Here is a 17358-nt window from a genome sequence, read left to right as displayed (position 1 = left end):
GCTGTAGCGCTTAATTTTTGTATGACCTCATATTCTTTTAAGTCTTTGAGCTGCTTGACAAGGTAGTGAGCAGAAATAAACAGGAGAATGCAGTATTATGCATGTTGTTATTCCTTTGCTATCCATATCAGACTTTAAAAAATGAAGATACAGAAAAATGAACAGTTCCTTTTTCCATATAGGTCAACATTTACACTATTTTTAGGAGCTCTACAGCTATTGCTGTTTGTAAAATACAAACTCATCAAAGTAAATCAACTAGAGATGAGTTCCTCTGGTGCTGGTTTTTTTTTGCCATTTCATGAGAGTGTGTCCTGCCTGTCCATAAGCAGTTCTCTCCATGGTGTTTCATACGTAAGACAATTATAGTTATGACTAGGTGGAATGTATTGACAAGAATATGCCTGACACTCGAAGTGAGTGGTGTTGGGTCAGAATAAAGTTAGAAATCAACTTGCTACAATAATATTTCCAGAAATAAATTGCAAAAGGTTTTGGTTCATTTTACCGCCTGAATATGTTATTGAACAATATTTGAATGAGAAACTGTTCTTAACATTTTTGACCTTTTTCTCCCCCTTTTCTTTCTAGGACAGAGTTTTCTATAGACTTTTATTTCTTCAGTAACTCAAATTTGGGGCTAGAAAATTTGCTTATAGCTTGAAGTTTATGAAAATAGTATCAGCAGCTCTTAGCTGTGCTGGACTGTTATTGGAGAAGTCATTTGATTGTTCAAGAAGCATTCCTAGCTTTGGTGAAATGACAGAATTCTAGATTTATCTTTGAGTACTCTATGGTATCTGGAGCATAGCACAGTGTGGGGACCTTTGAGACTAGCATGATTCTAATAATTTCTTTCAAGATATAATGTGAATTCTGTTATGGATGCATCTTTCCATCCTTGTAAACTTGAAAGCCTGTTAGAAAAAAAACTTGCAGATTTTATTTTTCTAGTGTATGTAGTTTGTTTATTATGCAAATATCATCCCTGCTATTCTAATCAGACAGTAAATGTCACCCAGTGACTATGACCTGAGTCACCACGAAACAAACTGAGGTGAAACCTTAGGCTTTAGTTTCTACAGAGTTGCTGTCTACCATGAAGGGAATAATGAAGCAAACCCAATTGCTGACTGTGCCATCAATGTGCCCAGTAAACTGTGAGTTTCATGCCACCGTATGAGAAGTTTTAGATTTAACCTAGTAATTTGCATTTGCCAATTTTAGAATTTAGAAGTTTTAGATTTAACCTGGTAAATTGCCTTTGCATATGTAAAAAAAAAAAAAAGGCAAATGAAATGATAAAAAAGAAAACTAAGGTCTGTTGAATCTTGTTTAACTAGATAATAGACTCTAGAATTCACTATTAGTCTCTGTGCTTATGTTATTTTTGTCTTTATAGAGCATTAATAATATAATTGTGCTCTTTTACCTGCTCTCAGCTAAATGTATGGTCCTGTGGAAGTTCAGTGAAGGCAGAAAAGTATAATTCACTGTGAATAAAGGGTAAAAAAATTAACCCTAAATGAGTCACTGTATCATCTAAACGTTTTCTGCATAGAAGTAAAATGTATGTATGAAAGATGTGCTGTGTGTAAATTTGAGAGCAAGGGTCAAATCTTTTGTAAATTAGAGAACTTCTACTACATTTCTTCTGCTTTTCCCTTTTTGTTCAAGTAGACTAATACACTTCAGAAGGAAAAATGAATTCTTAATTAAAATAGGCTGTAGACTATTTGGAGTAGAGGTCTTGATCTAAGTTTGATTTAATGCTGTTTTTCAATTGTAGTAGCTCCACTTATATCTATGTAGTGTTTATACTATTATACAGGAGGTTCAACTTGAGTCTTTTGCCTTTTAGCTTTATGTGTAAAAATGGTGTTAATTTTTGGTTGTATTAAAGAGTAAATACTGTTGTGTTTAATACAAGTAGAAGTTTGGTATTTTGATGGCAAAGTATTCCTTGGGAGTGTAATATTCAAATAAAACTATTACTTCTATGTGGTTAGTGGCTCTGGCTATACAAGTAAGAATTTTGGAAATCAGACCTTGATAGACCAGGGTTTAACTCTTGGTATTCTATCTAAGGCCTCAGGTAATTCCATATAAACATCTGGCACAGAAGTACCACATGCTTTCATATATGGCAGGTGTGTGACATCTGTCAGCATTATTTCTACTTCTACTTGTTTAGTCATTGCCAGCAGGTCTTCTCTTTCAGGAACACTGAATTCACTCACATTTTAAGGAGAAAAGTAGGACAGATGACATTTTTCATTCTATTATTTATATTTGTTGCTGAATTGTGATCCAGGTTTAGAATTTTTTTTGAAAATATAATACAGATGATCCAAACCTTTCCAAAAAAGAAAAAGTCAAAAACTAGAGAGGATGAGGTACAGTTACAAGGAAAGATGGTATACCTCTTTTTTGGTAAGTTAGTTGTATCACTTCTCTATAGAGGAAAAAAAAAGTGCTTCAAGCAAATTAATGGGTTTAATTCTAGTGCAAAAAATGTAGCTTAATGTTGAGACATTTATTTGTGTTGATAGAGTAAGACGAGAATTAATACCTAAAGATAGTAATTAAGGAAATACAAGGAAAAAAAATGGAGAGAATGGTTTACAGTATCAGTCTGTATAACATAAAAGTTTGTTGAAGAGAGGAGAGGAAAAGAGGCTAACTGGCTGATATAACAAAGCAACAAAAACTGTGGAAGAAACTGGGAGCCCACACCTGGACCCAGCACTCCAGGTGTGGCCCTACTAGTGCTGAGTTAGACGGGAAGGATCACCTCCCTCGACCTGCTGGCAATGCTCCTCCTCATGGAGCGCAGGGTAACATTAGCCTTCTCTGCAGTGAGGGTGCATTGCTGGCTTATGTTCAACTTGCAGTCCACCAAGAACCCCAGGTCCTTTTCTGCAAAAGCTTTTAATATACATTTCTCTTTCATTCACATTTATTCCTGGTATTAGTGGGAAAAGCAAAGGACACAAGCTTTGAGATTCATTTCGCCTCACTTTGTCTGTCTTTAATTTAGTCATCTAATTGTATCACACAAGGTATGCTATCATAACTAATGGTAAAGAACTGGCATTTTGGGGTGCAAATTCTCTGGCCTTTTTTGACAGCTACTTCAGGCTTAGATGGGTCACATCATTAAAAAAAACATCTCTTTTTCTTCATGGATTATAAGGACAGTTCACTTCACTTGTATGTATATAACATTGTAGACATCGATCAGCATTAGGTCTGCTGAATCCAAACCAGTATTTATTTGTTTTTCTGCCTTTTTTTTTTTTTTTTTTTTGGACAGGTCCATTCCAGAGTAAAAGTGTGAATTAGAATAAGGTTCTGATGTATTTCACCTTTTGAAGAAATAGATCAGCTGTTGTCTCCTGTGTTTATGTGGCAATACACTTCCTACAGATTGTATTGCGTATTTTCCTGTTGTGTTTTGATATAAAATGCAATTTATTTATTTATTTTTACAGGCTAAATTCCATTGATGTTAAGTATCAGATGTGGAAATTAGGAGTTGTTTTCACTGATAATGTAAGTTTATCAGTATATATATAAATATTTATACACACTGTATATATTCACCTTCTAAAAAGTAAAAAATAAGTCTCTAGGCCTACAGACATCATGATCTGTAAAGAGTTAGAACTTGTTCAGGATTAGGTTTATTTCTAAGGGAAGGACTGTAATATCTCTTATAAATATGTACTTGTCTTTAAGTCCAATAAAAATTAAATGATAGAGGAAAAGATGAAATTAACATTTGTAGTAATAGTTAGTAAACTATTTAAATAATACTTATGTTTAAGTAGTAGTTTTAGTAGTTTGAATTAATTATAAAATTCCTTTTGTTGCTTGCAGAGTCCTTTAATTTGTCATTAACCACCTTAAGGCTTTAATATTTTGATGTATTATTATTTAGAAATTCATAAACAAAAGATCATTCAAATGAGAAAAACTGTTTACATTAGAAACATTAACAAATAAGTTTTTAGCAATTTCAAAATTGGTTTTTACAAATTAAAATCTACAATATGTCAATTTTGACCATGTCTTGTGAACTCTGTATTTGCTGATTTAATATTTTTTCACAAAGAGAAAATTCTCAAAGATCTCTAGCAAATTCTATGTAAAAAAAGAATCATTGTTTTCTATTTAAAGAAAAACACATTCAAGCAATTTCTACCTTTCCTTAGTGTTTTGAATTAAGTTAAAGATAATAGCCATGAGTTTTATTTTGTGATGTACTTGTTTTTTCTGTTAGTCTTTCCTTTACCTAGCGTGGTACATGACCATGTCAGTCCTTGGCCATTACAACAATTTTTTCTTTGCTGCTCATCTCCTTGACATTGCAATGGGATTCAAGACATTGCGAACTATCCTGTCATCAGTGACCCACAATGGCAAACAGGTATCAACTGTCATCCCTTTTCAGCTTTTTTACTTAAGGAGTACACAGGAAAGATCTCTTCACGACTTAATTCAGCTGCTCTGCAGATTGACAACAGAATTGTTCTTTCATCATGAAGTTTAGAACTTGAGTCAGTGGGGAAACTAGCCAATGTAATTTATAAGTATAAGAAAAAGGGGCTAGGATGTGTGACAGTCTCTAGCTGTTATAAGCAACTGTGTCATAAAGTTGCTATTTAAAATTTTTTCAAGATTCATCTAAGGAAAGGTCCAGTTGAGACCCATTTCTTCTTTCTGTTAGAGGGCTGTTTGAGAAACTCAGGTCTTTGATAATAAGAAATCTTTTCTCAAAGAAGCTACAAAATCAGAAATTGCATTTCTGATTTAAGTAAAGAAAATAGCTAAGGCTTTTCATCTACTGAGATCTGTTGTAGGAATGGCATTTAATGTAACCTGAGACTTAGTGTTCCTCAAGTCTGATGGCCTTCCTAGTTCAAAGGACCTTTGTAAACAATTTTTAATGATAAAGAAGCCACCCTTGGTCTGCTTAGAAAACCTTCCAGCAAGGCAGCTAATGTAATTCTTATTCAAGTGGGCTGGGAATGGTAACATAAAGGTCTTCTCTGTTGTGTATGCTTATGTGCTGTTGTAGTAAGATGGAACTTGAGTTCTGACTTTATACAGTGTGGGTGCTTTAGAAGTCTGGTGGCAAGTGCCATTTCGAAATTTATCGAAAGTTATTTTTTAGGGGTTTTTGTTTTTATTCTCTTTTGTTTTAAGCAAGTTTAATACTAGAGAAACGTAAAGTCATTAGCAATGTTTTTTTTATAAATGCAAAAGGTGATTGATTTAATTTAATTCTACCTCCAAATGCGCTGTCCTTGTCAACATTTTTTAAGAGGTAATACACATTTAAATGTACACAGTTTATATTTCAAAATAGCTAGTGAAGCACATGACATGTAGAAGACTCTTAAGTATGAACTCACCTTGACAAACTGTTATTTGTTTTAATTTATGTGGCAAACTTAAGTTTCATTTGTGGAACAAAAATTGTGTCTTGAAAAGCTACAGAAATCAACATACTGCATTCTTTGCCCTTTAAAGAACGGAATTTCTTAAATTCTTAATTCTGATTTCTTAAAAGAACACAAAAGCAAAAAAAAAATCAGTCTGCATCTGAAAAAAAGTGAAGTATTCTACCTTTTAAAAATAGTCCTGAAGTTTTAGCCAATTATCTATGAAGTAAGGGGGCATTATTTATGATAAGGAACTTTTTAGGTCTGGCAGCTATGCAAGCAAAATATGAATTTGCAGGATATTGCAGTTCACTTCCAGCTGCTTTCCATAAAGCTCAAGGCAAAATTTTAATGATGCAGCAGTTGAGCAGTGGGGTATTTGTTGCTGCTTCTCTGAGGTAGATATTAGAATATTAGGAACAGTTTGTTTTATATGAGATTTCATAGATGTAAATAAAATTGTTTCAGTATTAAAGTAGTAGAAATACTATATTGCAGTTATATAATAGGTGATATTTAATGGTAGTACTATTAGGTAATAAATTTTCAGATATTTTTGTCTGATTGTGTGGGTTTTATAGGATTCTAATGGATTGTTTGATTGTGTATGTATGCACTAGATTTTGCAAGATTTGTCTTTGTAATCATGTTTCTGAAGCGTACTTTTCCGTCAAAATAAAACAGCTGAAATGCTCAATCTTTGCATGAAAATATGCAGATATATTACCAAATATTACAAAGATATGCAAAGAGACAGAGAAAAAGTAAAGAAAGTTTTCCTTCTGCTAGTACGTATAGATTATTGTTACTTTCCTTCTCTTTCTGCAAAGAAAATTGTATAGCATAATTCCATGGTGGTGGTATATACACTCTATAATTTTGTCTTTCAGCTTGTCCTAACAGTGGGATTACTGGCAGTAGTAGTATACTTGTATACAGTAGTGGCATTCAATTTTTTCCGCAAGTTCTACAACAAGAGTGAAGATGGTGATATGCCAGACATGAAATGTGATGATATGCTAACAGTAAGTCTTATTTTGCTTTCTGGATTTTTTCTTAAACTGTTATGTTTTTGCCCTGACCTTCTTGTAATTCCTATTCATACAGTCGTATCATTAGCCAGCAACAGGAAAAACTGTAATTGAAGGCGAAGGAACAAATATAATGAATCTCCCTAACAACTAGAAATACCCTGTGTATGTTAAACAATCACATCTATAAATTAATAGAAGAAATGTGATGGTATTCTCAAAAGACGAAAAGCAACTACAAGCTGTGAAGCTGAGCTGAGTCAGTTAAAGGGCAGTACTTCTGAATCTTGAGGTTCTACAGGCCATTCAGGAGGAGGGTCAGTTACAGGCAAAGACATAAATAATTTAGGTACTGAAATGCTTTTTTAAGCTTGGAAATCCATCAGTTTCCCTTAGCATGAATTGCCATGATTATCTTCAATTGGCAATTTTGTTACTGAAATCTCTCCTGTGCTCAGAACTACTGAAAATTATTTTGTACTTACTGAGACAGAGCCAGGCTTTGCAGTTGTGAATGGTAGGTAGAGCTTAAACATGAAGAATTTCTAAGATGTGTTGCTGTTAATATCCTTCTAAAAGCAATCACGTAAAACAAAGTTAAATATATTTCAGTATGTTATGCGACAGAATAATTTCCAGGGAATTGACACCATTAAAAAGCCCAATAATAAGGTAAACTGTGGAAGCAGACTAGTATGTCTATGTTTTTGTCCAGTTTGGGACATTCAGTACAAGACAGACATAGATAAACTGGAGCATAAACCAGTGGAGGGCCACTAAATTGTCAGGTGCTGGAGCACTTGCCCTGGGAGGAGAGGCTGAGGGAATTGGGCTTGTTTGGCCTGGAGAAGAGAAAGCTGGGGGGGGGGGGGGGGGGGGGGGGAAGAGTGTAAGAGCATCTCCCCAGTGCCTGCAGAGAGGTTATTGGGAAGACAAATCCAGGCTTTTTACAGCAGTGCATGGCAGGAGACCATGGACATAAAGCGGAAAAAGGTGTTCCGACTGAGGAGAGCAGTGGATCAGGTTGCTGGGAGGTTGTGTAGTCTCCATCCTTAGGAGGTTGTAATGACCTGACTGGATAAAGCCCAGAGCAATTTTGTCTGAGCTTATAGTGGACTCTGCTTGGAGCAGGATTTGGACCAGAGACCTCCCGAAGTCCCTTCTGACCTGACCTGCTCTGTAATTCTCTGAAAGTACACTTACAAAAAGGCTATAATAGAGTACACGAATGAGTTAGAATAACATGCGATGTCCTATAAAATCAAGGTTATCTTTTGTAAAAGTGGTAAGACTTGCAACGGGATGTTAAAAAAAAGAAAACTAAAGTACAGAGAATGTATTTCTATTTTTAGAAACAGAAAAATAACTTAAAACTTTTTAGATAACTAACACTGCATTCACTCATTAAGTTAATGATCGACTTTCAATGGTGAAATAAAAACTGTCTCTAAAAATTGTTGCATTTTTCAGCCATTGGTCACTCAGCATTGTATGTTACTATATCAATTTCTTATATAAGGGGTTTTGGGGGTAAGTGTGGCATAGAAATAAAAGAATGGATTTTTTGTATGGTTTTGTTAGTTATTGTTATCACTACTTTTTGATAGGGAGTGAGAACCCTGGACCTGTAGTTTGCAAAGCTACTTGAAGAAAAAGAACCAATCCCCTGCTCCAGGCCTCTGAGAGTGATATCATAATTTTCTATTAAATTATAGCATGATAAACTGGAAATTTTGCACTGTCAGCATCCCACACAACTATACCAAGAGACCTATTATACCACTTTTCAGATTGTAGTTTCACAGTATTAGTCTCATTTTTCCATCATTACCCTGTCCTCTGCACAAACATTCTCAAAGGTTTTTTGTTTGGTTTGGTTTGTTTTTTTTTAATTTTTGTTTGAAACACCAAAGATGGGGAAAGTCATTCACTTTTGAGCTAGGAAAATGGAAAAGGAGATGGCTGTAGTGGTAATGGTATTTCCTATTTGCACATTACTGAAATGATTGTATGTGAATCATGGTGCGCTGCTGGGCTTAAGGTAGTTGAACCTTTAATCTTTTAGAACTGCTACATAATGACAGAACACGAAATACTGCAGCTTCAGCTGTACAGCAGCATTTCACCTCCTTCAGGAATGTACATAACCTCAAAGGGGAGAAAAAAATGACTTGACATAGTATAGTTGCTAGACCATAGACCAGTTCTGCCAGTTACTGAATTTGCAACAATGGGTATTTTTACTTTTAGCTGCAGACAAACTTTGTATCCCTTTGTGTTGTGTTTTCTAGTGCTACATGTTTCACATGTACGTTGGAGTACGTGCGGGTGGAGGCATTGGTGACGAAATAGAGGATCCAGCAGGAGATGAATATGAAATCTATCGGATTATCTTTGACATCACTTTTTTCTTCTTTGTGATTGTCATCCTGCTTGCAATTATTCAAGGTATATGTTTGTAACCCATGGTGAGACTGAAAGTGTTCTTTAGCAGAACAGAGGTCTTAGTGCTATGGTAATCACACACCTAAGATTCAACCAGGACATGAGGGCAGATCATGAAGCACAGATTTATATAGTAAATCACACACAGCTGGCTTTTATCCATATGCTGTTCTTCGTAGTCTGTAAAATCAACAGTCTCTAACTGCATCAGTGGAAACAAAAAAAGCTCTTTGCTGTGAGAATAGTGGTGTCACTACAGTTTCTATCTTCTCATTGCCCTTTCTAAAAGCCTCCTGTAAATGATCAGCAAGAGAAGTGATTAGAAAGTGATTAGAAATCTTGTGGCATACCTTAAAATTATCTTTCAGCATAACCCATCCTTTGTGAGCTTATGTGGACAAAATCAGTAGCGGGTGCTGTCAGTATTCCCCCTGCCAGCATCTAATGTTCTTGGCTGTCTGACAAACCTTGAGATTGGTGGTAGTGGTGTGAAAATTGGAACATAGCTTTAAGAGGTTTAATCTTTTCTTACATAAAAACCTCTGTTTGGTATGATGCCTGCTTACTTGAAAAAATGTCAAAGAGTAAAGAAAGGTGCTTGATAAGAAACAGCTTTAGTATATCCTGGTTAATGACAATGGAAAGTCAGTTGCCATCAGGTTAGCATCTGAATTTGAGTGAAACTATTTGACTCATAGTGTGGCTCACTGTTGTAATCCGGATAGTGGATACTGAATTTTGGGAAGTCAGGATTTTTTCTATTATGTTTGTATTAAGGATGTTTAATGTTATTACCTAAAGTACTTAAAAGCCCTATCTGTTTACATATAATACCTTCAAAAGATTGTCAAGAATGCCCAGAAGATCATGTTTTATTAAAGTTTGCACAAATTAACAGAAGTATATTCTTGATTTTGGAAAAACATGTAATGATTTTTGCTAGGTCCAGTTGCTGTTATAAATAGTGATACCTTATTGCTTTCTGTCAGCTAACAGCTAACTTATGATTTTGACAGCAGTAAGGATGCTTTCTCACTTCCTACAGGGAAGTTTAGAAGGCGACTCTGAGCTTGTGGTACATTATTTATAACTCTTATTCAAGCAATAAGTTTTTTGGCTTGGGGAGGGTGCAAATTTTTTTATAGCCTGAAGTGGCATATCTCCTACTGTTTGTTTTCTCATTTTTTGAGTGGCTGAAGAGTAGAGGCCTTAGCTGTCAAGCTTTGAGTATAATTCTCATCTGGTATTCATCAGTTTTACAGCACAGTAATGTCAATAATGTTTGTGGAGTTAGTCCTTATTTGTATTGGTGTAAGTGAAGGAAGAATCATAAAGAATTTATAATCTGAGCCATAGAGTCTGTGGTGGTTTTTGTTCTTTCTGTATCTCCTTGAAATGACCCCTTACATCTGTAGAGCTCTGACAGTGGAATCTTGTACTACATGACAACCATAATGAGAGAGGATGCACAGAGCTCTGGGCCTCTCTGCATCTGCCATGTAATAAGCCCCTGAACTCTGTTAAACATACAGTAAAGCCTCTATAGTAAAGCCTCCGTCACTGTAAAACCACATGCATCTTCATGTACTGAGTCAAGATTAGAGCACTGTGAATACAACAGAAGTCTGCTTGTCCCATTTTATAATTCCAAATGTACTCCCAGCCATGTTACTGTAGCCATATTCTTTGACTTGCTCATTTTTCTTCACATATTGAGTTGGTTTTGTGGTCTTTGGAATGTATATTGGCTTCTATTATTTCTGCACGGGATTCTTGTTTAATATTCTTTGTCAGAGTTATCCCTGGATTTCCAAATATCCTTTGTTACAGTTCTGTTCTTGAACATTAACTATTATTTTAACTTAAACCCTAGGTTTAATTATTGATGCTTTTGGTGAGTTAAGAGATCAGCAAGAGCAAGTTAAGGAAGACATGGAGGTAAGAACATCCAATTGCTGTTTTCAGGTTTCATGAATATCTGTTTCCAATCAAAATGTGGTCTAGCTAGTGGATAGTTCTTTAAACTAAGAGGAAAATACAGTTCTGTACACGGTCTAATATCATACAATGTCCTGGATGAGATTCTACTCTCCCATCTCAGTTCGTTAGATGGAAATAATAAATAGGATTTTTTTTTTACTGACTTTTTTTGTATCTATTAAAATATAAGAACTTACATAAGTAGTTAGTACCCAATAAAATTCTTTCTAGACAATTTCATGAAGACAAAACTCTGCTGGCATCCAGGTTCTGAATAGCATTTACCATTCTTTGCTGCCTCTTGTGAAAGAGGTATGCTGTTCTTTGACAGGTGCTAGCTGCTACTTTGCATGTCTCTTTGCATGGGACACAAATCCAGGTTGTCTAAACTGATATTCTATTCTAAGCATATTTTGGATTTGTTTGCCAATTACGAGTATGGATTTTTTTTAATACCTCCAGATCAAGTGTGGCCAGTTTTTTGCTGTCAGTGATAAGCGAACAAAAATTCAGACAAAAAGCCTAACAGGTTATTTTCTCATGACTTTTTAAAGTTTAGACTAATCCCTGTATCTTCATTTTTGTAAACAAGAAAAATCTTTGTGCATTGCTGTATATTATAATGAATTACATGTCTGTAGCTATTTAAGTCTTTTGGATCTTCAGACTAGAGGTTTCTAACACAGGGTGTTAACACTGTCATGTTACAGTTCATGTCAGATATAATTTTCTTTGGGTAATCTATGTGTATAAGTATCCTGTACTTGGTGGTTTTCTATTCTGTCATTTAACTATGACTATAAGAACTCAGAAAACTGTTGCAAACCTACTCTGTTTTGTAATCTAAACTTTGAGCATATTCAGTTTCAGCTGGACAAGGACAATAGGCATTGAGGTAAATATTGCCATATATTACAGTGAGTGCTACTTACAGTGAGTTCTACTTACAGTGTTAAAGGAAAATAAAAAATCAGCTTTGACTGTTGTATGCCATTCTTTCTCTTGATACCTGTTCACTTACAGCTGCCAAAGCTTTTTATTTTTTTTTTAAACAGTAAGAATCTATTCTGGTGGCAGTTAATCTTCTATTCAAGTGTTTTGGCTGAGGTATCCAGACCCAATCATTAAAAGAAAAGCCTTTTTGTTCAGCACATATTATACATGATACATTGCCATTTTCAAGAAAATTGTTACATTTTTATTGTCCGTTTCTCAAAGGGGGGCAGGGTTATATATAATGTTGAAGTGCTCTGTATTCTTTCTTTTAGACAAAGTGCTTTATCTGTGGAATAGGAAATGACTACTTTGATACAGTGCCCCATGGCTTTGAAACACACACACTACAGGAGCACAACTTGGCCAATTATTTGTGAGTACAGTAAAAAATTAACGCCTCACTAACTCATGACCCTTGCAGCCTCTGCAAGTACCTGATCAGCTCTCTTGCCTAAGTAAGAGTCAGTACTGTTTGGCTTTGATGTGCATTCATGCTGTCTGAATATATGATTCTGTGACAATGGGAGCAAGGAATGAACAAACTTCATTACCTTGTTTCCAGCTTGGTTGTGACACACCAAGTTTGTCTGAGCTAGGAGATGGAAAGCGGGAACTTAGTATGTGGCTGTGGAGGCATTGTAAAATTGAATGTGTTGTGTAAGGTACAGAGGAACAGTATGACCTGTCCTGGAGACTGATGGAGAGAGTGCACAAGCAAAGCAATAAGGCAAAAGAGGGAAGACTTACATTGGACAAAATATTCTGAGTGGAGTGCTGAGGCTGACTAAGAGAACCCGGGACAAAGGGAGGAAGGGGAACTGGAACGAGGAGCTAGAGAGGGGAGGGATCAGACCAAGGGCATCAGGTCCACCTTTGGAAAATCCAAGCAGAGCATCAGTGACTGCTAAACTTGGTCTTTTTAAATCTGGAAATAAAATTATTTATCAGGTCCACAATCACTGTGTTATACTGTTCTTCTCCTGTCAAATAGATCTGAAAATCCAGTGCCAAAGTGTGTTTTATACTAGTGCTGTCAGTATGAAACAATGGATAGATTGTGACTTTGTGTCTATAAACTAGCACTGTATGCGCACAAAATAATGAGACTTTAAAGTCAAACATCCCTATAAAGAACTTCCACCTGAAAAACAGGTTGTGGAAACAAAATACGTTAAAAGTACCATCATGTGGAATTTTGTTCCTGCTTACAAAGTACTACACAAATAACGTAGTATGGCATACTTACTCTAAGTGCATCATCCTAAGGAAATGTTTTTTGATATTTTTGTGCATGATGGTATTTTATATTTTTACATATGTTTGGAGAGAATGTCTATTATGAGTGAAATTTTGAAATCATCACCTAGTGTCTGTCAGATATCTCAAAACCCCAAGACTAATGTATTTTTTAAATTACAAGTTCTTTTCTGCTCATGTTGATCTTGAGTTACATACACTAGTAAAATATCCCCAACCTATAATTTCAATAAGAGAAATCTTTTAATCATCAGCAGCATTTCTTATTCATTGTGGGGAGAGGGAAAAAAAAGTTCCAATGACTATTCTCTGTCTAATTCCAAGCTGGTGTTCATGGGCAAGAAAATGTCTACTATAATTTCCAGATTAGAAATCTTAGAAAAATCTTCACTGAAATGGAGTTGCTATTTACTGTAAATCAAACTGAATCTCTTGCATTTGAGCATACTATTAATTGAACGAGTAAATGTCAACAGTGTCAGGAAAGTATATTTAATGCATCTGGGAATATTATCATAAATAGAACTCTGGATTTTGTAAGTCCATGAACAGCATTATCACTGTACATGCTGAAAAATATCCATCCCTCTGTGGGTTGCCTAATGTTTCCAAATATTGTATTCATAATAGGTGTTTCTTTGCTTGTAGGTTTTTTCTGATGTATCTTATTAATAAAGATGAAACAGAGCATACAGGACAGGTAGGTTGAACAACTCTATGAATGTCAACAGTTATTAAATAAGACTGATTCTGAAATAAAAATCATTCAGGTTTGGGAAAACTATGAGTATTCTAATTAATAGCTCCCTATATGGTATGTAACATAATTCTCATTCTTCTAAACAGCTCTTAGGGCTTTGGTTGCTTAATGTTAGATTGAGTATCAATTCTGTAGTAGTTTCTATTCCTGTTTTGTTATCTGACCTTTTATTCTTAAATTGTTACTTCCACAAAATATAAATGCAGACTATAAACAAAAATGAGAAACAGAACATTTTAGCATCCTGTGAAAGCAGCACTCTTCATTTCTCCCTGTTGATTCTTTTTTAATAGTCTTCGTCCTTTATTATTATGCATATGTGATCTTCTATGTCTACATTCCTGGATAAATCCATGTGAAAGAGCTTGTGCATATATTTAAAATGAAACCTGTGAGAGGCATTTTCCCTGAAGGTTTCTTCTTTGCTGTTGTTCTTTCAAACTTCTGGTGCTTCCTTCAACTTCTTTAAGTATACTTAAAGTCAGTAAAAAATGTATCAGATTTACAGACTACTGTTTTTTCCTAGTGACAGTCTTGCAGCTGACTAAGCAAATGTTCCCATGTTGCAGATCAGAAAACAAAAAACCTGAGGAGCACCATATACGTAGCCCTACAGATTTGGGTCAGAAAGATGATTTGCTATAAATCTATGCAGCTTACTCTTTCTGAACTCTGATGTATGTACTGGGCAATTATAATCATCTTCTTTGCATAAATCTTCTCAGCCCTGTCCCGTATCAGATTTTATGTATTTGCTTTGCTATTTTTGAACATCCAGTTGTCATTTGAGAACTTCATATTAAATCAGATGTTTAAAAAAGTCTTTTTTATTTGTGTTTTCTTTTTTTTTTGGCATACAGTGTATCCTACTATATTCACTGAAGCCCGATTTCTACTAACCATTCAGTTTTGATACTGTTAGTTGATAATTTGAAAATTGAGAGTACTTCATACTACATAACTTCTAGGGACATGGTTTAGTGGTGGACTTGGCAGTGTTAGGTTTGCAGTTGGACTCAATGATCTTAAAGGTCTTATCCAACCTAAATGATTCTATGATTCTATAACTTATGTAACACATGTCCTTTCTACCATGGAATTTGTATAATAAAAAGCATATTTAAACGGTGTGATTAAATTGGAAATAAACTGACATATCCTTTACTGTTCTCTGGACTGCCTGGAAACAGAGCCTTACCTGAACAAGTAATCAGAAAGAAAACAAACAAACAAACAAAAAACAAAAAACCACCACCACTGATGCAGAAAATGTTGCTCTTCTAAGAAATACCTTTAAAGGCCATTTTGGTTTATGTATTGTGTGTAGGCATGTTTTGAAATGACTGATGCAGAAATTCAGTCAAATTTCTATGACAGAAAATATTCTGCTTACCCTGGTATTTGTCTTGTGACCAGCTTTAACTGAGCTTTACAGTGCTCCTGGATGTGCAATAAGAACTAAACTACCTGGTCCTCTTCTATGTGTTTCTCTAGCGCTTTTTGACTAGGTGACAAAAATCTAAAACCTACTCTAAACTGATCAAAATCATTAACGTGATTTTGTAGATTGATATACAACGACCTGATATGCACAGAATCAAAAAAATGAAGCAGTATATAAATAAAAGAGAATGAAAAAAGTCATGGCTGGTGCTTTCTCATTGAATGAAGTTAAATTATGTAAATTGTGTTTCTTTCAGGAATCCTATGTATGGAAAATGTACCAAGAACGGTGCTGGGAGTTTTTCCCTGCCGGTGATTGCTTCCGAAAACAATATGAAGACCAGCTCAACTAAGCAGAGATGAGGATTTCCAGACGAAAATATGTCCATGTATTTCCCAACTCTTTTGGGAATGTCTAACAGATTTCTTAAATCCCCAAAGCTATGTGCTTTTTGGAGCACCAAAGCTCTGTTTTTAATGACCCAACTGCGCTTTTATTTTCTTGTGTATTTGCTTTGAGAACACTGGAGTGGAGAACAATGAGAAATAACAGCAACTCTGGAAAACAAACCAACCACTTGCACACACAAAAGATATCCCTATAGATAACATGCACACATAAGAAGAGACTTGAGACAGCTTATTTCTGAAACTGCCAGATGATGCTCTTGTCTATAAGATCACACATGGGGTGACATGGTAGCAACACTCATTCAATCTGTTTATTTCATCATCCTGGAAGGAACTATATGTAGTTCACAGAGCACTGTAAAAGATTGTTGTGGACACTAAGTTGTGGGGAAATAGTGCCTTACTATATGTGGGTTGAGCTATGCAGAAGATGAGTGCATGATGACATCATTTTTTTTTTCTTTATGTCTTCCCTTTCTTCCAAGTTAATATTTATTTTGTGGCTTTGGTGGGTTTGGGAGGAAGGGATTTGATTGTGCACATCTTTTTAATAAGACTGGAGTGTCTCAGGACAAGATTAGGTTATTCTCATAAAAATCATTTCACATTTACCTTCCTCTTTAGCTTTTGCTCTTATTTTGGTAATGCTCTGATACAACACTGCAACTTTATGAAATCTTTGTATGAAAACAAGACGACTGCAAAAAACACTTTAACAAGAAATGTTTCATTGCATGTTTATTATGCAAGTTTAAAACAATCAAAAAACAACCTTCAGAAGCAAGTTGATCAACATGAAAAAAACATTCACAATAATTATATCCATAGTAATAAAGTGTTGTGGGCTTTATTGTACATCTGGAACAAGTGTCATCAGCCAACAATGTATATGTTATGAATTTGACAGTAGTTTTGGTTTCTTTTCTTTTTCTTTCTTTCATTTCTGCCACCTGTGATCGATAGTGGAGTTGAAGATTTTCTTGTTAAATTATTTTTTAAAAGCAAAGCTGAAGCAATATCCATTCAGGGATTCATCAGTTGCATCATGAAACACCAATGATGTGTACATCACTCCATTTTGAGTCCTTTTCAATTGTAATGCCAGTCTTTACAAATAAAAAGAGAGATTCAGAATGGACACAAGCTGGTTTTGGTAGCATTTGAGGTCTTTGTTATGGAGTCTTTTTATTAATCTCTGAATTAATTGCATCACTTCAAAACAGGGTTAAGCTGCTGTTTCCTTAATGAGAGCTTTTTGGCTTGTTTTTGTTTTTTCTCCTGGACTTCTTGCTGTTCTGGTGCTCCACCTCATTTCTTTACAGGCCACAATTTTGTCATAAAATAAATTGGCTGTATCAATAGTCAGTTATAACAAAGAAAAATTATAACTAAAGAAATAATCCTTTAAAAATACTAATGCTGTATTCTTAAAAGCCAGGCTTTCAGTTTAGCAGACTGTGAATATTGCTGCTCTGAAAATGGGATCCTGATGAGGATTCCGGTAAAATTCTCTCAAATTCTACAATATCTGAGGCCAGAGGCTGGGCAGGCTGGTGATGGTGGGAGGGGCAGGTACAGCAGCTAC

The 17358-nt window shown here is 35.1% G+C and overlaps 1 protein-coding gene across 8 annotated transcripts in view; it reads left to right on the top strand.

Moving 5' to 3' along the window:
- Nucleotides 1-16916, top strand: part of RYR2 (ryanodine receptor 2) — a 434903-nt gene extending 417987 nt beyond the window's left edge. For all 8 annotated transcript variants that reach the window (XM_087777049.1, XM_087777051.1, XM_087777048.1 and 5 more), the window contains 8 exons: nt 3495-3555; nt 4286-4432; nt 6341-6475; nt 8773-8929; nt 10800-10864; nt 12175-12275; nt 13808-13859; nt 15620-16916. In XM_087777049.1, coding sequence (XP_087633175.1) covers nt 3495-3555; nt 4286-4432; nt 6341-6475; nt 8773-8929; nt 10800-10864; nt 12175-12275; nt 13808-13859; nt 15620-15715 — 814 coding nt within the window. In that variant the 3' untranslated portion in view covers nt 15716-16916. The remainder of the gene's footprint in view (nt 1-3494; nt 3556-4285; nt 4433-6340; nt 6476-8772; nt 8930-10799; nt 10865-12174; nt 12276-13807; nt 13860-15619) is intronic.
- Nucleotides 16917-17358: the final 442 nt, after the last annotated feature.

The sequence above is a fragment of the Nipponia nippon genome, unplaced genomic scaffold, assembly GCF_047370975.1.
Source record: "Nipponia nippon isolate SJK-2023a ecotype South Korea unplaced genomic scaffold, ASM4737097v1 scaffold_4, whole genome shotgun sequence".
NCBI classification, from domain to species: domain Eukaryota; kingdom Metazoa; phylum Chordata; class Aves; order Pelecaniformes; family Threskiornithidae; genus Nipponia; species Nipponia nippon.
The sequence above is the reverse complement of the archived record's forward strand: the minus strand, read 5'-3'. Positions and strand labels throughout refer to the sequence as shown.